Source organism: Scomber japonicus, chromosome 20 (genome assembly GCF_027409825.1).
Source record: "Scomber japonicus isolate fScoJap1 chromosome 20, fScoJap1.pri, whole genome shotgun sequence".
Lineage (NCBI taxonomy): Eukaryota > Metazoa > Chordata > Actinopteri > Scombriformes > Scombridae > Scomber > Scomber japonicus.
The window spans coordinates 20,329,916-20,354,076 of NC_070597.1; the positions used below are offsets into that span (position 1 = coordinate 20,329,916).

General features: G+C 39.3%; 1 protein-coding gene across 1 annotated transcript in view; it reads right to left on the reverse strand.

Annotated features, from left to right (window-relative positions):
• Positions 1–8,295: 8,295 nt before the first annotated feature.
• antxr1c (ANTXR cell adhesion molecule 1c) overlaps positions 8,296–24,161 on the reverse strand; it is a 35,374-nt gene continuing 19,508 nt past the window's right edge. Inside the window, exons 12-18 of the mRNA XM_053342009.1 lie at positions 19,117–19,195; positions 17,248–17,343; positions 16,986–17,024; positions 16,564–16,662; positions 16,269–16,436; positions 14,946–15,026; positions 8,296–8,682 (exon numbers count right to left, since the gene is read on the reverse strand). Of these exons, the coding sequence (XP_053197984.1) occupies positions 8,416–8,682; positions 14,946–15,026; positions 16,269–16,436; positions 16,564–16,662; positions 16,986–17,024; positions 17,248–17,343; positions 19,117–19,195 (829 nt within the window). The 3' untranslated portion in view covers positions 8,296–8,415. The remainder of the gene's footprint in view (positions 8,683–14,945; positions 15,027–16,268; positions 16,437–16,563; positions 16,663–16,985; positions 17,025–17,247; positions 17,344–19,116; positions 19,196–24,161) is intronic.

Consider the following 24,161-nt stretch of genomic DNA (forward strand, 5'->3'; position numbering starts at 1 on the left):
CATATTCAGTTTGACCAGATTCCACAACAAATTAAGTCTTTTCTCTTCAGGGACACCAGTAAACCTGCGTGTTTCTACAGCTAATGGTAATATAATTATACTTGACATAAGGTTTGTATTCAGACAACATGTTTATAATTTAACTTTGTACCAAACACACAAATTTTCCTTATAAATAAAGACATCATAAAAAATATCATACAAAAGGCCCCAATTAAAGATCTTTCTAGTCGCTGTTCTGGCAAATTCTCAAGTGTGTTCTAAAGTTGTATGATTACATTTATTTTTTAAATTAAAGGCTCAAATGAATGTAATGAATTACTGTAAATGTAGAAATTATGCACAAACAACTGAATGACACACATTTCTATTCTCCCATTGACTCAGATTCTTTGGAAAAACTGTAATGTCAACTAATGGAAATGGTGAGAGCACTGGATCAAAGAGAAAGAGTACGCCTTCTTACAAAGAAATCCTAGACTGCCTTGTTTCTACATCGCCACAGATTCATAAAAGTCTATTAAATCTGCCTGGCAAACCTATCATCAGTGGAAATGTCTCAATTCTTAACCAATTTTAAAATTCATTGAGCATTATATCAAAGTTTTTGTGCCAAACTGACTTTTTTTTTTTACTTTCAGGACACGAATCAAGTTTGATGAAATGCACAAACACAGATCATGAAGAAGGTTTACAAGCTACACATATGAGACTTCAAACATATGAGAGAAGAGCCAGATTTTATTGTTAAACTCACAAGATGGATATTGGACAATAATGTACTCCAGGAGCAGCTGTACAGACAGTCGATGGTCACAGCGGCTGTGGCTCAGCGCGTAGAGCGGTCGTCCTTCAATTGGAAGATTGGCAGTTCGATTCCTGGCTCCTCCAGTCTACATGTCAATGTGTCCTTGGGCAAGACACTGTGCATGAGCAGCAGGTTGGCAGGTTGGCACCCTGCGTGGTAGCTCCTGCCATCAGTGTATGGGTGAATGAGACGTAGTGTAAAGCGCTTTGAGTGGTCACAAAGACTAGAAAGGCGCTATATAAGTGACCTATGTACTCTATAACATCAATAAGAGCCTAAAACTGTCTTTGGAATACATCAAAAACAACATCACTTTCTTGGATGTGAAAACAACAGATGATGGGATGGGGTTTACTTATACTACTGTCCATTGAAAACACTTATAGACCACATTTCATTCGGACAGTTACAATGACCAAGATGATTTGTAATACAGAGGAAAAGTTTGATGACAAGGTTACACTTATGACGAAGTGCTGAACTGAACAAGGATACATAACAAAATACAGTGAATAAATCACTTCAAAGAGCCAAGTCCCTGAATAGAAAACAGTTACTCCAAACCAAAAAGAAACCACACCAGTCTTCAAAAACATATTTTGTGATGTAATATAGTAAACAAGTATCTCAAATAGGAAACATCATAAAACGCAACAAGGGCATTCTTCAGAAAAACACATCTGTCCAACCATTGTGTTCTCTTGCAGATGTGCACCGACCCTAAGAGACAAGGTTGTACAGAGCTCCCTCTCCAAACAACCTGGCTACAAAAGCCCCATTGGAATTGCAATCATGCCATCAATGTTGTGAAAACCAATCATTTTCAGGATGTGAGTACATCTTGCATATATTAAATAAATGAAAGACACTTTGCAACACCACAAATGTTGTGTGGTTGTTTATATGTAGGACAAACAAAAAGAAGACTAAAACACTGAGTTGTAGAACATATAAATGCCATCTGCCCAAAGACTGGTAATGCTATGGCATCAAGTTCTGTGTAAACATGACAACCCTAATACACTAAAAGTCATGGTGTTAGAACATTAGAGAAGGTGACTACATAAAAAGATGACTCCAACGTCAGACCTTTTGGATTGTACAAGTGAAAACAACAAAATATCTCAGTCTCAAAGAGATAGAGATGAGACTCTACTTTTCTGTAAAAGTTTACTTTTACTCTCATTTTACATTTGACTACTTGTAGTCATGAACAGAAAATGTGAAATTTTATTCCACTCTGGGTCAGGCAGTCATGATTCCCTGCCCCAATGACCCCAACTTGGCCTAGCCCACAGGTGAATATCCCCTGTTCATTACAGACTGTGATATATTATTAATGAATACTTTAGCATCTTATTACTAAAGCCAGGTACACACTGTGTGATTTTGGACTGTCTCAGATGAAAGATGACCAACATGGTCATGGCTCCAAAATCGGTTCTACATCACATTGAGAGAGAAAGTCAAAGATGGCCGTTGTCACTGGCTTGCGACCAAAGATGGTCTAGGAAAAAATTCTGACAATGAAAACTGCTGCTACTAACCAACAGAAATACAGCATGAAACGATGCACTAATCAGTGCAACACTGAAACACTGACACTGCAAAACCCAATGATGGAGGTACAACAAGCAAAACAAAATGTCTGGGATTCCAACAAAGAAAAACCTTGCTAGTGTTTGTATGATGTATCCTCCAGCTGTTAGCATGACTGTGCCAAGAAGGACGGAGCATTGAGCAACCATTCTTGCTTAGCTTCATTGATTACCACAGATGGATGGTGATGACACTTTCTTGTATATTTTATTGCCTTGTAGTGTATGATTCAGTGGATGTGATCATTGTACAGTGTACATACTTTAAACTTCATGTCCTACCCAGGTTTATTAGATCCATGTTGCACCTTGTTGCTTGCAATAAACTTATAATGTCACATGTCTCCAAATAGATCTTTTTATGCAATGTTTACTGTATTCCTAAAGGCCTTGATAACTTGTGAACATATTTATCACTAACAAAGTAAAGATATAACCTTCATACAAAAAGGTTAATAAAATAAACCAAAATTCAGGCAAAACTGAAGCAGAATGAAAACAGAGGAGGAGCTGAGTTTGGTAAAGGTGATGGAACCGCGACGCAGAGTCACAGCTGCTGTTATTCTTGCTTTTTGCTTTGTTCAGCTCTCTCCCTTGTCCAGTGTGTCTGTTTGAAGGACTGACTTCTCGTCTGTCTCATTTTCTCCATTCTCTTCTCCATTTGTATTCATTCAGCCCACCCCTTTCAACATCCCACATCCTTCTCTCCTCTGCATGCGGAGGGGAAAAACGCAGACTCCACAGTAATTATCCAGCTGGAACTGCTCAGGAGGGGCGATTCTGGCTGTATTAAATTCATTACCAACCAGAGAAACAGATTTTGAATAATCCCTGAGCGCATACACATGTTTTTATATGCATTAGGTTGGACACATTGCAGCAAATGGACCTAAATTTAAAGCCCAAGCCTTACATCATTTCCTACCTACTTGCTGCCTCTTGGCAATTCGGGAGGTAGAGGTCGAAAGGTTAGTTTTAAGCTTGTGACCGGAAGATAGCCTGTGGTGAACCCAGCCCAGCCGTGGCGAGAAGTATTTGGGGAAATTCACTGGACAGAGCTCTTCCCTCCATCAGCAAAGAAGAGGAGGAGGATAAAAGGATTTAGAAAATCCCCCAAAGCGACACTGCTTTTCTGGTTCTGTCCTCTGTAAGTGGAATCTAGTGAATGGAACTCATTACAGTGCAGTGCAGGATACTGTCTTTGTGTCCCTGGCTAACTTCAGATGCTTTCACAGCTTATGTAGTTTTGGGCTGCTGCTCATACAAGGAATCACTCAGATGCAGTAACCTAGTTATCTAGAATGTGTCATATTGAGAACTTTGTAAGGATGTGAACTTGACCATGACATCAAAGAGCAAACTTCTTACTGATTCACCATTGTTTCCACCTTCTGTAAGCTCAAATTCAGACACGGGTTTTTAACTTTTAAATATACAGCAATAATCTTTTAGCGTCTTTCAATAAAACTTCATACTTTTTTTTAGCCATGCTAGCAACATGGTTCTACCGCTATGTTCGGATCATGTTGGATGTTAACAGCTATTGGATTGGATTGACTTGAAAAACTGGCACTGATGCTCATGCACCCCTCAGGATGAATTGTGACCACTTAAATGATCCTCAAGGTCAACATTTGTACAAAACTTAGATTCATGGAAAAATATCTGGACTTTCCACTCAGTTGTACTTTCTGCTAATTAGCAGATGGTGAGCCAGTCCCAGTGCTCTGGTATTTTGCATGCTCACTTGCTGAGACAGGTCATGGAATGGATCCATTGTTAATGTTATTATTTACACCTGTTATTCTCCTGTTCTTATAAATCAATATACCTGCTTTGAAAAGGGTCTTTACTCCAACCTTTTTTTTCACTATGCTTTTGAACCAGAAAATTAGCAATTGGCTTGATTACCTTAAAAGGAGTTATATGAAAATCTGTATAATTGCCTTGACTGAAATGACATCCAATTATTAGTGTGCAGGCCAACATTCGTGTGGACTTTGGTGAGCAAAAATATACATAGTCCTGAGTGGTGCATACACTTTTCAATTGCTCCCTTCAAACAGCTGATTGTGAGTAGTCAGACACAGGTGTAACTAATTAAAATCAATATGTCTATATGTCATGGAAGTCTTCTTGTTCCAGGGTATACTAGCTGGCTGAACACCAACACAGGTGTTTCCAGTTATTCTTAAGTCTACCTCTGCTTAAATTGAAGTTAGGTGGAGCTACGGTGGAAATTGCGTGAGGTCACCGCACCCAACGTACCAATAAGAATTAACAGTCCTGAGAGGAGTTTAATCAGGCAACATAAGTAAAAACACCTGTGTGTGTGGACTGTGGTTGTGTAAGACCTTTAGCTGGAGCATGGCCAGGTCATCCGCCTATGAGGATAGTTAAAATGTGTGTGTGTGGGCGGTACACAAGGGATGACCATGAATGGTACAGTTATCTGCTGTCCAAACCTGCAGGGCTGGAGCTCTAAAGAGGAAATCAGACACTCAATCCTATCTTGCACGTAGCTCAAAGCAGAAATCACGCAAACAAATTTTCTGGTAGAAGCTTGGAAGTCAACCTTTATTGATATTGTTTAAAAAAAAAAATCATGTCAACCAACAAAGAAAATCAGATACGTCTTTCATATTTGCTTCAGTACTGCTGTTTACACATGTAAAAACATTGATTAACATAAAGCATCTCACCTATGTTCGGTAGGCACTGCAAAAGTTTCCCTTCAAACACTGATCTTGAATCTATGCAGAATTTAAACATGGATGATTAGAAGTAGCTCTGACAATTCTTTGAAACTTTAAAGGTTCAGAAATGTTGTGCTTTAATAATGCCCCCTTTTCACCACACGGTATGGCTCAACTCAACTTGACTCCACTCGCTTGGAACCATTCCTTTTGTGGATAGTATATGGTACTACTTTTTTTGGTATCATCTCCAGGTTCCAAGTGAGGTTCCAAGCAAGCTGAGCCAATACTAAAAGGTAATGTGAAAACACTGCAGACCACTGATTGGTCAGAGACAATCGTCATTAGAACCATCACTTGCTTGACAAGGGACATCTGCCATTTTTAAATAGCCAAGCTACTATAGCACCACAATCAATTGGAACTTGTAACATTTTTTTCAACATTCTTTTGTCTTGCTGCTTTCAGCTTCTTCTGAAACAAAACTTGTCTCATTGCTTTGACAAACAACCACATACTGAGAATCAAGAACACCATTGCCTTGATAACCTCCAAGGTTCCTGTGTGTGTCGCATTGAAGATGACATCACAGCAGTTTCACGTGGCACTGCTATAATAGCAAGATACAATGACAGGAGTGGAAAACGAAATTAAGAAAATTACTACCAAAAGCAAGTTAGAGTCAAGCTGAGCCAATACCATGTAGTGAAAACATGGCATAAATGGAACATCTATACCTCATTGGATTGGGTGATCCAATCCAGGGTAACAATTGTTTTGCATCTCTAGCCAAGCTTTCAATTGAATAAGTGTTGATGTGTATTTCACAAAAATGAAATACATCCACTCCTTTCTCACTTCCATGGTGTCAACAATAAATCTCAACTGAGTTGATGAGTTCTGCTTTGGTTTTGCTTCTCAGAGAACTTAGATTCCTCAGCAACTTCAGAAGAGCAAACTAAGATGCAGTTTGATACTGCAACAAATTTCAACCCAACACAATAAAACTTGGTTTGGAAATCTGTCAGACTTTTCTAAGGCACAAACTCATCTTAGTACTGATTGATAATTAGATATGAATATCAAGATTATAAAAATGCTGTGTAAAGGTTGTGACATGTAACTTCATGAAATTATGCCTAATACATGAGCTCTATCACAGTAGTATAATTAACATGAACATAAGACAGACCACTGAAAATCAAACGACAAGCAAAATATGTGACTGTCTTGCCCAAAAGTCTAATTTTGTTCATGCGAATTACACTAATGCATCATAATTATTTAATGACTGCTACATGTTGCTCCTTGTTGTTTTAGCTTGGATATATGACATTAAGAGGCATTTTGAGTGAAATGAAACTTTGTGATGGTTGTACTTTCCTTTAGCTAGCTCAGCAGTGAAACAGCTTTAAGGCACTGTGTCCGATTATGAATGCATGTTATAACACAACGGTACAGGACATAACTGAATGACGTACAGTAAAATGAAAGGATAAAAAACAAACACAAAGAAAATACCAGAAGGCGCTGGATATAAGAAATACCAGCATATTTCAACCCCTTTTCTGCATATGACGTCAAAATCTCACTTGTCTCTATTGTTCATGTTGTGCTTTTCTTTTCCCCAATTTAGCATGTGGTCACTGCTAACATTGTAATTGTTAGCAGTTGTTGTTCTTGCTAGCCGTGTCTTTTTTCTAGTTAGCAAGGAGCTTTGGAATGTAAGATGCGCAATGAGATTCACACAATTCTTAGTGCTTTTTCACAACGTAAAAATGTAACTGGATCATTTTCAGTTTCAACAAAGGTTTTTTTTAAGTACAGCTGAGGGGATGAAAAAAGCTGGTAGGCCTTATTTGACTTTTAGCTGGCTAGCTGTTGTGTTTCTAAATTCTGCGCACAGTGTCCGTCCTGGTGGTTGGACACCTTGTCGATATTCAAGTACTCTCCTATGTTTCTCTCGGGGAGTAAAATAAATTAGATGCTCTTAGAACTGCCCTGCAGTTGCAATGTGACAGGTGATGATAAAACTGAAGACATAAAACACACATAATGGTATCAAAGTACAGTATCAGGATTGTGGATAAAACATAAGGAGAGACCTTAACCTGATTTATGGTTGCTTAATTTCATGAGTTTCAATGTCCATATGTTAATAAAAACAAATACATACTGTAGTTGCCCAGCAGTCTATGTGCGCAGATACCAAAAAACAAAAAAATATATATTGCTGTATTCTAAATTTAGCTACATGAAAGGGTGGTTAAGGACAAAATCCGAAGCCTCAAATATATCAACCAACGTAGCATTCAAAAAACGCATCTTGAACATATATTGTAAAAACATACCTTCCATAAAACATCTGTACACTTCCCTGTCACTGAATAGTACAAAAACTGAACCACAAATTGCCTAACTTTATAATTTTGCTAATTTCTGTATCAAAGGATTGGAATTTGTTGGCTTAGTATGTTGTTGGATACAAGAAACATTGCAAAAGGTACAAAAACATAAGTAACAAGCTCAAAAATGCAATTTCCAAAATGCCAAATTTCAGCAAATCAGACGTACTTAATCTTAGTTACTCAATCCAATCCATTCTGCTAAACGTTTTTCATCTCAGATTTTCCATGTATAACCTACTTTTCACCTTAACTCTCGATCACAATGGCATAACTCAGTAGTTGATTAAGACAACAAAGAAATTTCATCCATTGCAGTATTCTTCTGTGGACTTTTGTCCCTACATGCTTTGCTGTCCAGCAACAATCCTCCCCGATCTCACAAATGCCAACACTGAGTAAAATATTTCCCCAAATCACCTTGTTCACTCTGTATGAGACAGATCATCAAGTCAAACAGTCATAATCATAAAGTGGTGAGCACTGAGGTCAGCAAAAATACAGTTTTCCTAAGACGTTTCTCTGCTATTCCAACATTTTTTTTCCCTCTAGAATTTACCATGTTAAGTGGCACAAGTATTGGGCAGTGGATTATATGTACTAACTTTTGAAAGGTGACAAACAGAAAACATTGTTCTTGAAAAAAAGTCTCGAATCATATCATGAGTGACCTTTCTTTCCTAATATGCAAAGTGCAGATTTCGGTTTGAAGTTTGACTTGACAGTCTCTCACATACAACAAGAGAAACGGAGAACGACACAAGCCAGGGATTCAAAATACTGCTGATCTTTGGCTTATAGCAGGAGAATCTTTGGCAGCGAGGACCACAGCCTGGTCAACAGAGCAGTAAGTCTGTGATATATCAAAGCGGGTCCGTGGGGGAATGGGAGGGGTTTGTCTGTGTAATTCATGGTCGGAGGCTGGGTGGAGGACGCGATGGCGGTGCACAGGGAGGTCCAGGGGGTGTGCGGGCTGGTGGTGGTCCTGGGGGTAGCTGGCCGCAAGGGGGTGATCTGGGTGGAGGACTGGAGGTGGTGGGAGATGGAGTGGGGGTCACAGGCTGGTAGTCTGGTGGCGGTGGTGGTGGCATAGGCGTGTGGATCGGGGTGCGAGGTGTGGCCTTGTATGCCGCTGCTGACTCCTCTTTCACTCTTGTGAAGTTGATGCATCGACCCTGAAGGAAAGAAAAGAGACATGTAAGACTAAAAACAGTTCAGGTTCCAATCTGCAATTGATTTGATGTAGGTTTCAGCCATGCTAGCTGTGTGCATTGCAGTGAACCATTTATAGTGATTCCGGAGACAGTCCCTGTCTTGTTAACTTGTAGGTGAGTTTTTAAGTTTCCAAAAGGTTGAGACAGCTTGGTCTGAGAGATTTATAAAGATTATGAAAAAAAAAGAAACAACAAAATCTGAATGTAGGTTTTTAGGTCTAGAAAAATAATTCAAATCTAGAGCGAAAATGTACACACGCACACACTCATTCGGGTACAAACACACTTGCGCACGCGCACACGCACACACACACACACACACACACACACACACACACACACACACACACACACACAGGTGTCTAATTCAAAGTACATCTGGGCTAAGAAGGCCTCAGTCAAACTCAACTCAGGTCATGGTAGGTACAGTCACTACTCTTTGTATGTTTGTGTGTGTGTGTGTGTGTGTGTGTGTGTGTGTCTGGCAGCTGGTGTTCCAGATTACATTTAAATCCCTGCTTTGACGCCCCCACTCCAACTGATCCCGGTTAGTCCAATGTTCTGTACTGTTCTGTACGGACACTGTGACTCACTTTGAAAAGTTCCCCAAGTCATGCTGAGAACATATGGAGAAAGAAGGTATAGGGAAGGATTGGGGTGTGGAAGATGAGTCTGCTGTACAGGCATTTGTGTGTTTTACTTGTGATGGGGGTAGAATGGGATACAATGAATGTTAGTTACACCAGTGTAAGTCTGACTTATCGTAATGTAAAACAACTGAATTGGTTCTGGAATAAATCACGTTTCACTCATAAGCTTCTTGTAAAATATCACATTAACCAAGGTTGCTGTTGCCCACTCCTTCTGCATGCGGTTGGCTGCCACTGGAGTGAAGTAATGCTAATCTACTAATAACCAGTATCAGTGATTGGAGCCACAGACCATGGTTTTAAGGAGTGGAAAATAAGTGAACAGAAATTGATGTCACTCGTGAAGCTGTGAGCAAAGTTGATTCCATCTTAAAAATAACCTTACACACAAAGTTAAAGAGGGGAGCCGGAGAAGAGAAAACAATACCAGAAAGAAAATGTATTGAGGCAATTCTCTAATATCCCACTCTAAACTTTTGCCCTCTGTTTCAGCTGACCAATCCTGTCCTCTTTCATTTAGCTGAACATCTCTACATCTACCGCAAACCCGTCTCCAGCACTGACGCTGAACTTCAACTCACTTCTCATCCGGTCAAATGCAGAGTACAGCTACTGTTGGAACAAGAAGCTGGACAATCAAAATGTAAGACTATGTAGAATGGGCTGAGGCATGCATTAATCTCTCTCTCTCTCTCTCTGTCTCTGTCTCTCTCTCTCAAAATTGGCATGAAACCATTAAAAACTGTCACAAAGGATACATTCCATTCATCCCAGTTGGTAAATAAGCTGTTGAATGCTAAACAACAACAACAGGAGAAATAGGACAAGTATTTAGCAGCAACCACCAGTTTCTGGTCTGTTACCACTAATCCAGTCTGGCATTCCTAGACATGTGAGCAAAAAGCATGTGTGCAAATCTCCTCAAATTCTTTTAAACTATTTTCTTGGCTCATAGATATCCATGGAGAGGAGATGTCTCAAGATGGCTTTCTTTTTGCTACAGTATGTGTGTGTGTGTGTATATATATATATATATAGATGTATTGTCTTCACTACTGCTGCACCTTGTCTCCATCCAAGAAAGGAATTGTTGAAGAGCAAATTGAATTTTTTGGCTTTTTTTGTTTCCAGCTGTTAAAGATTACATCTGCTCTGGAAAACTAGTTGACCCAGAGTTTGTGTCATTAAGCATCACAGAACAAGTTGCAGTGCTGTTTTCCTCCTTTCAATATTATGAAGCTCTGTTGTTTGTATTAAAGCAATAATTTCACATTTTTGGGAAATGTGATCACTCCCTTTCTTGTCTATTTGTCTGTCAAGTATGAAGCTAACTTAACTTAGCTTATCTTAGCATAAAGACTGGACATAAAATGAAACAACTGGTCTGGCTGAATACCAGCACCACTAAAGCTCACTAAATAACCTGTATATGGTGTTTGTTTAATCTGTGCAAAAGCAGAAGTGTAAAAGTAACAATTTGCTGTTTTATTGGGGGTTATGGGGAAAAGTGGAAATGCTAGTAGGAAGAAATGTGACCTCTTTACAGAGCTAGCTTTTTCCAGTCTTTCTATATTTAACTATCATCTAACTCTCCTCCTGAAAGCTAATAAATGTACTTCCCCAATTTCAAACTATTCTTTTTAAATGGATTTCACTCGACAATAATGACAATACAGTACATATTTTTAAGTAAGTAACTAAGGATTTAATACTACATATCTATAAAGAATACAGAATGTTGGAGTGTGCTTTTGTTTTTTAAACTCAGCTTCGCCTCATGTATACATCGTTCTGTTAGCGCCTGGCTGCGGTTTGAGTCTCTAAACATTTTCCAGGATTAAAGAAAGCCACACTCGCCCCGTTCTTTCTCGCTGACCTCCTCCACTGTCTACAGTCTCACCAAGGTCATAAAATTGTCTCAGCCTGGGCAAAACGTGTCGGTGTGTGTGTGTGTGTGTGTGTGTGTGTGTGTGTGTGTGTGTGTGAGAAGTGGTCAGTCGGTTGGTGGAGACAGTTCTGGCAATCATCTGCCTTAGGTATTACCTCATTTCTTTTAGCCAGCTAACTGCCTCCCGGGGGAGGCACATGTTTATGTGAATGAGAAAGAGAGAGAGAAAGAGAGCGACCAGTGTACATCAGCAACTGTGTGTGTGTGTGTGTGTGTGTGTGTGTGTGTGTTGTAATACGTCATTGTAATGGATGTGGTTGGGTGACACACATGCAGAGGGGGTCACTGGGTTTATTGCTGGGAGAGAGAAAATGATTGTGCGTGTGTGTATGAACACTAAAAGAAAGGAGCTCAGGAATCATTGATAAGAGTGATCTACACGCAGAGATCACAGACAGACTGTTTGCTCAATGAACCATAGTTAGGTTTTGCTTGTGATTTTGTGATTTTACTTTAATGACTTTGTGTATACAAATTGTTAAAATAACACAGCAGTAAGCATGCCCACACATGAACCATCATTGTTCAGGATCGTAGCCCGGCTGGTCCCAGGGGTGACATTCAACTGATGCTGAGGCATGGCGATGAAAAGCGCGCCATGGCAACAGAACAACCAATTAAAAATCCAGGCTGAACTCTGCCAACTTGGCCTTGAGTGTGTGCTCCTATTACAGTTTTTCTCGATGGCTTACACACTAAAATTGTGCCTATTAACTAAACATCCCAAACCATGACGCCATCTACCAAAGACAGACCCATTTCCCAAAACTATAAACACCATTCCCCTTTTTTCACTCATGTGCTCATTTAGAAGGCACTGGCATTCAATATTACTAACTCAAGTCATCACAGCTGGAACCCAATTAACGCACATTCCTAAGTTGGAAACAATAAGAATTAAAACTGCTTACACACCAATCAGAACCTCAGGACAGATGTTGTTTTGCAGTGTATATGTGGGTTTGATGGCTTTTGTGTGATGTCAGAAGGCAAAGTTTGATTAAGATGTAAGATTGTATGGTTTTGAGTGGAGAGTTTGGTTTTTACATGGACGTTTGTGAAGATTAGTGTGCAGTTAAACATTTGTGTTTAGAGTTTTGATCAATGGAGCAATCAAGAAAAATTCTAAGAGGAAAGCCAGCCAGGTTTGGAGTGTGAAACTTTGCTCTAAAAGGCCTGTTCACAGTAGGACTGAGGCACTGGCAGGAAATTTAAAATGAAATATATTTCAGGTAACACTTAAAGCAAGGAATGAGGTGCCCAACGCTTGTTTCCACTCTTTCCTCTGTGAAATAAAACATCACACTACCTGGAAATGAGCCGGCCTGCTGGCACATGGGAAAAGTTTCTGTCTTCTGCTTCATGCTTTTTAACAAACTTACGATGACTTGAGTGGAAAGAGACATGATTTCTTCAAGAAAATGAGCATTTCATCATGTAGAAGTTACAGCAATTGCTAAAAGCTTCCCTGGATAAGAGATTTGTTGATGAAGGATGTGAAATTTGATCTATATGGCTGGTGGTTTGCTTTGGTAAAGATGTAATTGTAAGCTTTTTTGTCTCAAAGTGGTGAAAGCTTATCTTGTGGTAATTCCTGTCTCTGTACCTGTTTGTGATGCCAAGAAGCCACTCTTAAATGTGGAATTCACGTTAAAAAAGGATTATTGGAACACTTTATGCTAATAAGGCATCATTTTAACTAGTGCTTGGGATGAGGCCTGATTAGCAGCATTAGCGGTCTGGAATAAAGTGAAAAATAGACATTGATGAATGATGATTAACATTATCATATTGTTTCATCTGACCTGCATTAAAAGCCAAGTCACCTAAAATAAATCACCACTGACAGGATCACAAGAACATATTTAAACATCAAATTGTCAGAGGGATTTATAAATCTGCTTTCTAAACCCAGTAAATTCTCATCTTCTCCCCGACATTCAAACGAAACTATCTAGGGCTTTTTGATACAAAGTCTCAGGGGCATTAAAGCTAAACCATGTGGCTCATCTGAGAAGAGGAGAGAATTTTTACCAGCTTACACACACGGACAGCAGAAAATACCCCTATCGAGCTACAAGGATGTGTGTGAGCGTGAGCTGCGGTTCTGCTTTCTATCTGATTTATGGCGACTAATATAAAGCAGGTGTGAGAGTGAGCCTGGCTCAACAGGATGGAGCTGGGCCAGCTGAGGTGTTAGCCAGCACAGAAACACTAGGAGAGAATGAGACAGAGAGACAGATAGAGGACAGGATGACTAATCTCCACAGAAGTTTTTGTCCTTCAGAAATGAATTTTCTCCCCATAGTGTGGATTATCACCCATTTGACTATATAACTGATACTTCATTTATCATAAATGAAGCTACCTCAGAATGTACACAGTCTAGCATGTATGTATATTGTTATGGACACTGTTAAATTAATGTATGTACAGTATACATATACAGTAAGAAATTGACCGTTTGCTAAACCCCTTCCCTGAACAGTTATTTTCCAATAAGAGCACTGTCTGTCAAGCTAAAGATTTTGTCACATGTTGAAGAGGTTAGGCTGTTATAAGAGTGATTTTCTTATAACATGTAGAGAAAGGAAACAGTCTGTTTGTCTGCTCTTGTGTAAGCTAACGCTTGCAGCTAACTACCTTTCTACTGTACTCTAGTAACCTAACCCAGCATTGCATTTAAGACTAAGACACTTTTCATGCTAATTATTTTGTGTGTTCATATTAAAATAATGATAATAATAAAAGTTAACACCATCTCCACTGTGTACATGCTAATCCTGGATCTGAGCATAAACTAACGTTAGCTGGTCTGTCCTAATTTATTGGATTTGTGGACATTTACACTACCAATAGCTTTACTTTTACCAATCATATTGATTAATCCTCATTCTAAAAACCTTTTCTTTTGTAACATTAAAAGTGAAAATATGAACAATAAAGCTTAAATCTCATGTCTGTTAGCTTGTTAAAGTATGTGAGTTAAATAGCCAAACACTGAAATACTACACTGCAAGCCAAGAGCAATACTCTTTTGTTATTTCAGGATTCAGGTTTTTTGGGGCATTTATTGCTCATTAAATGCAATTTTATAGGATTCCTGTTTCAAAGAGAAACAGTTTTAAACCTTAAAAAGTCACGTTGAGGTGTTTTCAACCAACTCATGGCTACAGCTGATAGCAACAGTTATCATTTTTTGCCGTTGAAATCAATGGTTGACTAGAAATGAGAAGGTCTTTCAAATTAAGCACTCATTGTTTAAAAAATTACTGAAAATGTTTAGTGGTACAAGAACAGAAAGCTTGACAGGCAAAGCAACAGTAATGTTCAGTTGATGTAAGATCAAATACATCATCTTCCTTATGGTTGGCCAGAAAATAAAACAACTTTTAATCTTAGTTACACCGTGAACTCAACAAAATGTCAAGAACAAAAGGCAAAACATGATATATGAGATAGAGGAGGTTGACAGAGAGGGTGTTATAGCTGTGGGTCACCACAGGTATAAAACACTGCAGGAGGGAGGAAACACGGCCAGAAATGTGGAAGTGAATGTGAGTGGGTGTGGGGGGAAGCATTTGATGAAATGAAATATTTCCATGGTGCACTGCTGAGGTACTCACATTATCCCCGGGCTGGGGTCTCATAAGAGAGACCTGGTCATACCCGCGGCGAAACAGAGCCCAGATAGCATCCAGTTTACCCTGAACAGAAGACAGAAAAGAAGGAGAGATTTAACATCTGGACACATCTGGATACCAAACCTTTTCATATTGTTTCTACTGTATCAGCAAACTTTCGGTCTGTGGCCTCAACTGTGTACCATCAAAGACGAGACTCGGCAGGTTTTTAGTCCCCTCCACACTCTGCAGCAGCTGATTTTACTGATTAGTTCCTTCCTCTCTGGTTGAAATTGTGCTGATTATTTACTAAAGTTATATGAAGTTATGAACATTTAATTATTCTTAAATATGTTTCTCCGTTGCTACAAATGAAGTAGTTAGATTTTTTTTTCTTACCCATAACCCAACCTTTCAGGGAGGAAAAAAATGATAAAAATGTTTCGCATCTGAGTAGAAGCTTACATTTAATACACAGGAAAGAAATATTAATCCCAAAAATAACAATTAAAGTAACCCTGGATAAACATTCCAGTGAGACGTCTAAAAATACTGAAATTGATATAACTTTTAACTGAGCTGCATGGTCATGTCACGTTTTGAGCCAAACTTTGGTGGTAGCTGGATTAAGAGGGGAATTCTGCTCCTTACATAAGGTGTGTACAGTAAGTAATGACTGGTCAGTGTGTATTTTTCCTGCTCTGACTGTGAACAGGGTAGCAGTGTGTACAGATAACAGTAAGTACAGCTACTATATGAAAGGCCAGCGTTGTTACACAGAGGTGAATTGTATAGTGATAAAAGCACAAATAATACTGACGCCAAGTGTAATAATGACTCACTGTGTGGAGTAGATGTTATAGTAGTAGATGTATATTTCTTTGGTTACATGTTCATCTTGATAGCTGGTGAATTTTGTGTTTATGCAGCTAATTATTCTACATAAACATGATGAGAACAGACTTTATTCGTCCCTGCTGTCTTGTGAAATTCCAGTCTTGGTACTTTTCAGTTTTTAAAGTCAGTGGAAGGATTTCAAGCTTCTCTCTCTGTGGGTTGAGAGATTTTCTGCCACCCTCAGTTATTTGAAACTCACTAGGCTCAAGCTCAAAAATGCACAGTGGTCAAACTGTAAACAAAGCAGATTTTCAAGTTCCTGAAAAGCTGACAAGACGGTAATAATGCAGTCACACATATGAACATAGTCCAAGATGCATCCATAGATTCACTATAAATAAGTCAAATAAATGCAGTTATATTAAAAGAGTTGTGGCTACAGTGCCCCATTGTCTGTTGGGTCCTGAGGGAAACTGAGGTTGTATTTACCCGGATGGGCGTGTACCACTTCCGGCTCTGAGGAGGCTTCTTGTTGGAGGACTTCTTAGGTTTGGGCTCGAAGGGTTCGTACTCCTGCTCCGGCATTTTCACCACAGCGTTCTTCGGCTTCTCCAGCTTTGCCCCCTCCTCGGTCGAGCCTTTCCCTCCCCAACGCACCTACAAAATCAACAAAGAAGCAATGAATGTAAACCAATCTGGTCTGATTTCCATCTGTTGTTTGAAATTAAAGATTTAATGATAATTGTCTGTAAACAATATGCATGTGCATTTATCATCTTGTCACCTCCATCCTCTTGATCCCTCCGATTCCTCTTCCTCCATAATATGAGGCATCCACAGTGGGCCACTTCTTCTTGGGCAGGCCGTCTTCATCATCTGACTCCTAAAACACAAATAATTACACAAAACCTGACTTTTTCCCCTCTTTTGTACACTTGTTGTCATAAACATAAGTAAATACTGACTACAAGCCACTTAAAAATGTTTGTTAAATGATACTTGCTGAGCACAGATATGTGTATAAACTGGAATGATCTATTTCTAGCTTATATAAACTTTGTAATGTGCTACTGATAGTTACAAAAACACAGAGATGTAGTCAAAACTATTTTCTTTTGGTTTTTGGATTTTTGAATACTCTATCAGATACACATTCCTATTCAGGCTTTTTGGTAGGTAAATGTATGTGTGTGTGCTTTGACTCACAGGCTCAGGAGGAGGTGGAGGAGGAGGTTCTTTGATCACCTGTGAAAGCATATGAGACATGACACGTTCAGGAGAGGTGGAAACAACAGGTATCGTTTAGCTTTTCACAAAGACATTAATCACATCAGCTCTCAAAGGAACTCTTAAGGGTTTCATGATTTTTTGTTTTTGTGGGGAGACCTTTGGAGGCTCTGGATAATTCTAATTTTAAATGTTGCTGTTAAAAATCGACCACTTCCTGAATGTAGTTTGTGTTTCTTACCACAGTGCAGCAGAGAGGCCAGAACCACCACATGAAGAGTAGGGCCAGCAGGAGGAACAACACCAGCAGGGTGATGAGGAGGATGGTGCCATCAAACTAGGAAACACACACACACATGCAGTAGTACATTACTACACCATCACATGCACAGAACCCAGACACTATGTATCCAGAGGTGGCTGATCGTTGTCACTTTTCATATTCATGTTTTTTTGTTTTTATTGATGATGAGACAAACAAAAAAAACATACAAGTTGTGTGATCCCCAAATGAATCCATCAGCTACATTACTTATTTTCAATGAGGCAGACGTTCATGAGCCAAACATGGTTCTCATTACAGACCACAGTTGAGGATCACATGTGGTTAGACTTTCCCCTATCTATCTTGTGGCAAAGACACGGGTGTATTTATCTGAACTCAGCGGTGGGGTCCATAGCAGAAAACCGAACACTAGAATCAAGTTACTATTTGTTAGAATCTCCCAATCAGCAAGTTTGTGATTATCATAAACTTTAGCGGTTGACGAGTTAGCAGACTTTGTTAAACAATGGTTTAGCAAACAATGCAGGAAATTTAAACAATGGCCTCATCTCTTGCACATATGATGCGTGTATGTGCTATACAATGCTATAGAGGCGTATTTTGTGGACTTACAAGGGCTTGGTGAATGTTTTTGGGAGGGGTCACATGTTTGTTGAGTTTGTTTTCAACCTCAACTTTTTTAATAGACTTTTTCATAGACATACAAGGCCTACCCATCTCAAGTTAGCAACTGCTTATGCCTGGTGTGACTTCAGACTATATGATTTAGTTTAGTGGCGAGAGGCAGCTAATTACAATGGTATGTCTAATTGAGCTCTGTAGTATATCATGAACCACAAAAAAGCAGTTTGAATTCAGTATTTTCATGGATATGATGGCACATGGACTGAGGGTTGGGTGGGAATGTACTGTGGCTCCAGCCCATATGTCTCAACATATGTGTTTTATTTGAGAGGTTGCTTTAAAATCTTGTTTAATTTTGTTTTTTAGGAAATGAAGCTCTACCCGGCTTCACATTGACACAATTGCCTACATTCATACACCTGGGAGCTACAAGAGTCTTTTCACTCAGCCTGATTTGAGGAACTGATCTGTAAGTGCCTTGCTCAAAGTATTGCAGATGTGCCTGCATGCTTTTACTTTTAGTTCAGTGAGCTGGTAGCTTTGTGGTCATGAACATGCTTCTTTAACCTCTTGTCTCCTGCCACCCTGGGGGAGTTTGGAGGGCCTTTTTTGCGTGTATTGCTACTACAACCCCTGTGGTTTGGCTCCAGAAAAAAGGGGAAAATAACAAAATTGAAAAAGGGAGGATGAAAGAGATTAAGAGGGTAAAGAAACTCACTGCAGAGAACAAAACAACGAACTTCTAGGAAAGCAATATGGTTGGAGAGGACACAATAAGAAGGAAGTAGAAGGGTAGAAACCACATGCACTAGATTGATAAATGAAAAACCTATTTGATATTTAATAAAAAAAATTAAAAACTTGATAGAATCTATACTTTTATCTTTGGAGAAACTGTCGTCTCCAAACAAAAGTTCAATGCCAAACAGTGTTTAATGTCACTGTGATGTAAAGACATATGGGTGCAAAGAAGACACTTTTAGAAAAAACTTTTGCTGCCTCTCAAAGAGGGATTGCACAGAAGAAAAAAGTTTGGTTCTTTTTAGCCAAAACCAAAAAAACACAGATGTTTTATTTTAAGATAATCTAATATGATTTTCCTGAACCACACATTGAATAATCTGCAATACTAGCCAATGTTAAGCACACGAACAGAGAACTTTCCCCATAGCCACGGCTGTATGAGAAGCGGTCACTTACACACTCCGTGGTGGTGATGTGCACGTTGCTGCTGATGAAAGACAGACCATCATTCATGCTCACTTGAAGATAAATCACCCTGAAAGACAACAACAGACACAAACATTGACAAGTGAATATCTTAATTTTGGGATGGGAGCATTGCAGTCCATGCTAAATATGTTTAGGGAGGTTTATTTGGTCTGAAGTATTTCCTCCTTCAGCTCCATTTGTTTGACCAGGATGATGTCATTTGAACTTGGGTTCACACCAAATGATGTCACCAAACCGCCCAATCTCAATCTTCAAGAAAACAAACAAGAGAATGGACAACCAAGAAAAAAGACCACAAAATAACAAAGATTATGAGGTTCTTCAGAGAGTCAGCTAGACCAGAGATAACGTCTTCATGTTATGCTTTTTCTTTTAAGTTGACAGAAAATGGAACAGTTTAGAGTCTTTGCAGCTGCCAACCTGGCAGGCGGACATATTTCCAAAACTCTGTCCAACAAATGCGTTACTTGTAAGTCGTGTGACTTTTGTTTACGACCCCTGTTTCACTTGTAAATGAGCAATTTCGACCTTAATGAACCAAACGAAAAAGTACAACAAACTTTTCCACTGTGGTTGAACACCAGAGGAAACAAACTGTAGGTGTGATTGTGTGACCCACTGAGCCACACAGCGGGCCCCGAGGCCGAGGTAAGGATGGATGAAGTTAAACAAAATGGAAAAAAAGACAACCTGCCAATTCAGATTGTGTTTTTATAGTTGTGGGCAGGTTGAGTATTTTTCCAAGACGTAGCAGCAAACTAATTGCAGTCTCAGGAATGAGAGCAATCTGTAACACCTCCTCTTTACAGTCTATGATCTCATGGAGCTGCAAAATGATTTGTGCAAAGTGAGAAAATATGAAAAACAGTTTAACAACACCTATTGTGGGGACATCTTGCCAATATTATAGATAGTATTCATTGGATTAAAGTCCTTATCAAGGGAAAGGTAAAGTGCAGTTCTTTTAAAGGTCAAAAACACTTGAAACCTCCAATCAAAACAAAAATAATGGATAAACATGCTTCTGCTCATTCCAGTCCAATCTCAACCTTGCTCATATCATAACTTCTTTCAGGATCTCCCTGTCTCTAAGGGGTTTTTTTGGAACCACAAGAGTCTTTCTTGATGATTTGAATCCATTCCTCCTCCAAGTGGGAAAAACAATTCTGAGAATTTCAGGGGGCCTCTGCTTGACCCTCTTTGGAGCCTGTTCTTGTTCAGTTCTTAAAAACATGTGGATGAAAGGCATGCTTTTTAAACAACCCCCCCCTCTACCACCCCAACTCTATTCCCTCAGTTCTCCTTTGGTAGAGAACCAGGTGGACGTGAATGAAGTCTGGCAGATGGAAAGCAGGCTGTATGACCGATAAACCTGTCTTTAGTCAGACTCAGAGGGCTGTCTGAGTTGAGAGTCAGAGGGTGGAGAGAGAGAAGAGAATAGATGGGTTAGTGGGTGAATTTCATGATCAACAGCATACTGTGAATGCCTCACTGACAATAAACAGCTGAACACTAAAAGTCTGAAACCTCAGGACAGTCTTGAAAACAAAGGTAGTTTATGTGTGTGAGTTTTATGTGTCTATTTTTGTGGGACTGAAATTGATTGAATATGTGTTGATGTACAGTGCAGATTCACTGTTACCATATGTGACCCAGAATGCACTGAAGTTCTGATACACATATAGTGACAGAATTAGGTTAGGCTTTAAATTTAGGCATTAAGATTAGACATCTAGGGTTGGCATAATTAGCAATTAGCAACAATCCACACACACATCCGTCCCAGTCTCAATGGTACAGACTACTGGTTGAAGTTAAATACTGTAACATTTCTTAGTGAATTTCAGATTTCTTCAGTATTTATTGTCTGCCAATTGGCTCTGTTAACACGACACTGACATATTATCTCTTAATAAAATGAATGCCCTAATGTCTTTTTACCTTTTATGGTACCCTATACCTCTACTCTATACCACCTACTGAGGGAAATATCAGGCTCTTATGTTGAAGGCTAATATTAGTGGTAAGACTGACCTAAAATACTAAGACCAAAACAATGAGTTCAAGATACTAAATTGCTGAATGAAGCTGAGAGAAACTGCAGCATTTGGTGAAAATTCTTTGTTGATTCATCACGACAAACAACTCCTACCACACTGCACTTAGTCATTTGACCCAATCTTAGCTTTAAAACAATGCTGATTAGTGCAGCTTTAACATCTATTCAGCATTAATCAAACTGAATATTGTTGCAAAATACTGTTCACTGTAAGCTGATTAAAGGTTACTAGAGGTTTTTGACCTGTAGTAGGAGTGAGTTGCATTTTTGGTTGTCTCATTATCACATGCTTATACATGTGAACAAGTGTGATACGATAAACATTCCTGCTAGTGCTTTCACATGATCCTACTGATTCACAGGTTGTGATAATATATGCCAAGGCAGTAAAAAAGCAACTAAGCATGGATGCAAACCATGCAGGATGTAAAATATCACAGAAAACTCCACTGGACAAATTTAATTTGATTTGTCCCAGTGTCTGGCTACTGACAATTAAAGGAAGAGAAAGGTTGATACTAGAAGGAAAAAAAAACGATGAGAAAAGGAAACTGTCTATTTGAAGATGCGAGGGGATCAAAGCTGTAGGGCAGAAATGTCGGTTGTCCAGCACATAGTCAGACAACTGTTAAGCAAGGAAATGAAAGAGACAGGGCAAACGGCCAAAACATGAACACACACACACACACACAAACTTGAATTAGACTGGCCAGACAGACACAGTTTGTTTGCCATCCATTAGGTAGAGTGGATCACCCTGCCTCAAAGGAAAACAATCTACATTAAAACACTTTAACAGGTAGCGTGACATAGGCTGCTTTGCTATTTACTCTTCTTCTTCCTGTGTATAACTGGCCAAACATAGCTAGCATGATGTAATGTCCAGGATATTTCCAGCTGGATATATTTAAGCGATCTAAAACATCAGTGGTACAGTAAATGCCAGGTTTTGGCATCAGTAGTTCGGAATAAAAGGGCGAAGGCCTTTTTCTAGAATTGACAATTTGCACTGACATTTAACAGAAAAAAATGCTTGTAGAATATGCCAAGACACCACTTTCCACCCACGAAATATCATAAAATAGACCAAAATTAAATTTAGTAAAAAGATGGCTGGCTGGGTTTTGAGAAAAGTGACAACAAAATAGTCAAAATCACAGTTTCATGACATTAAGAGCTGCTAATCAGTCACAAACCAACCCATTAGTCTGGGTTTCAGTGCAGTCTCAAAAGCTCTCCCCAAGGAGTTTCCACCCTGCTGAGAATCAAGCTGCATACAAACACACATGGCCACACACTTGAAAGACCAGGCTAGCTGCTACATGGCTTTGATCAGCCAAACTGGACAAGCAGACGGTTGAAACAGTGGAAGACTGACAGAGGATGAAAGAAGGGGTTTGTGTGTGACAGACACAAATAAAAGACGGAGAAAGAAAAATGAGCAGACAGGCAGGCAGAGAAGGTTCGGGGGCTGGAAAAACAACCGGCGAACTGGTGAAAAGAGCCACCGTGGCGCCAAAAATAAAGACAGAGGTGGAGAAAGAGAGGAAGGGGAAAAAAGATAAGTGTGTGATCGGAGAGATGTGAGGTTAAGTGTTAAGGCATAAAGGGATGGAAAGTTTGAGAGACCTAAGGCAAGAGCAGCTTGCTTTGAATGTAAATCAGGAAATCACGTGACATACCCTCAGTTTTACGACCTTTCTGCCAAGGTATCGATTAGAACTTTAGAGTCCCACTCATGAGTCCAGGTTGTTTAAATCTTTCCCTTTCTTTCTGCACCAATGCCAGTGCAAATATGAGCTGCAAATTGGATTTATAACTGCTATGGGAGAATAAAAAGAAGGAATTTGTATCATAATTACATGAGTACGCTATCCCCGAAGGTCAAGAATGTGAGCAGGGTGGCTGATATTGGTTGACAGGCCATCTCCTCCCACCTCTTTGTCTCTGTGTAGATCACGTCTTTAACCGCCGTCCACTGAACCTTTTATTCTGTGGTCTGCTGTACTTTTCTTACCATAAAGAGTTAGGTTAGAGAGGTTTGCGGATTGTTGATGTTGGAACATGGTCTGACTCTAAAAGGAGAAAACGACCAGCTGACGAAGAGCAATTCTGGCCACTGCTAAGGTTATACCAGAAAAATTGTGTGACCGTCGTGTGGTGAATGTTCGAGTAAGCTAACCTCAGTTGTCTTAGTTTTCACATCCCGCCACCCCCCCGTAGTACACAGAAGTAACTGAAACTGTCTCAGGCCTATGTCAATAGATGTGATCCTGAGCTGACAAATACCAGCCACTATAATCAAATTTGCTACCACAGACCTACAGACCTCAGTCTGAATATAAGAATCTCAAACTACACGAGCACAAATGTTAATAAAAATAAATGAAATGCACAGAGGAGCAACCAGCATTGTGTCCTGGCTGTACTGTCATCACAACTGAGTTCAAAATTGGTTTGTCCTGTTGTTGACAATACAGGGACCCAATATTATATTTTGAGGTATTAAATCCATGAGGGTTCTCCAGAATAAAGCAAGATACGAAGGGTACGAAGATGTCAGAAAAGTATGGGTACTTAGGTACAGGGACTGTTTACATGTATAGGGTACATTTGGACACATTTTTTGGCCATTTGGGGGCAGCACAATGAGCTCTAAACACAACATTAACATATAATGTTATCAAAAGGTTTAGTTATACATTCTTCATATAGAGATTTACATATTCACAAAGCAACATTATCAACATGATCAAACCTGTCAGTGCACTGAATTGAGTAAGGGTGTGCTTTATTGCTTTTTTCTCCCTCACTTTAAAGCAGCATTATCTGTACAGTAAATGCAACACTGACATATTATTACTTTGTAAAGTAGATACAGCTAAGCTGGCACAGAACAACATTAACAATCATTTGCAGCATTTTTCCTGACCACAGCAAAAATGCAAGTTAA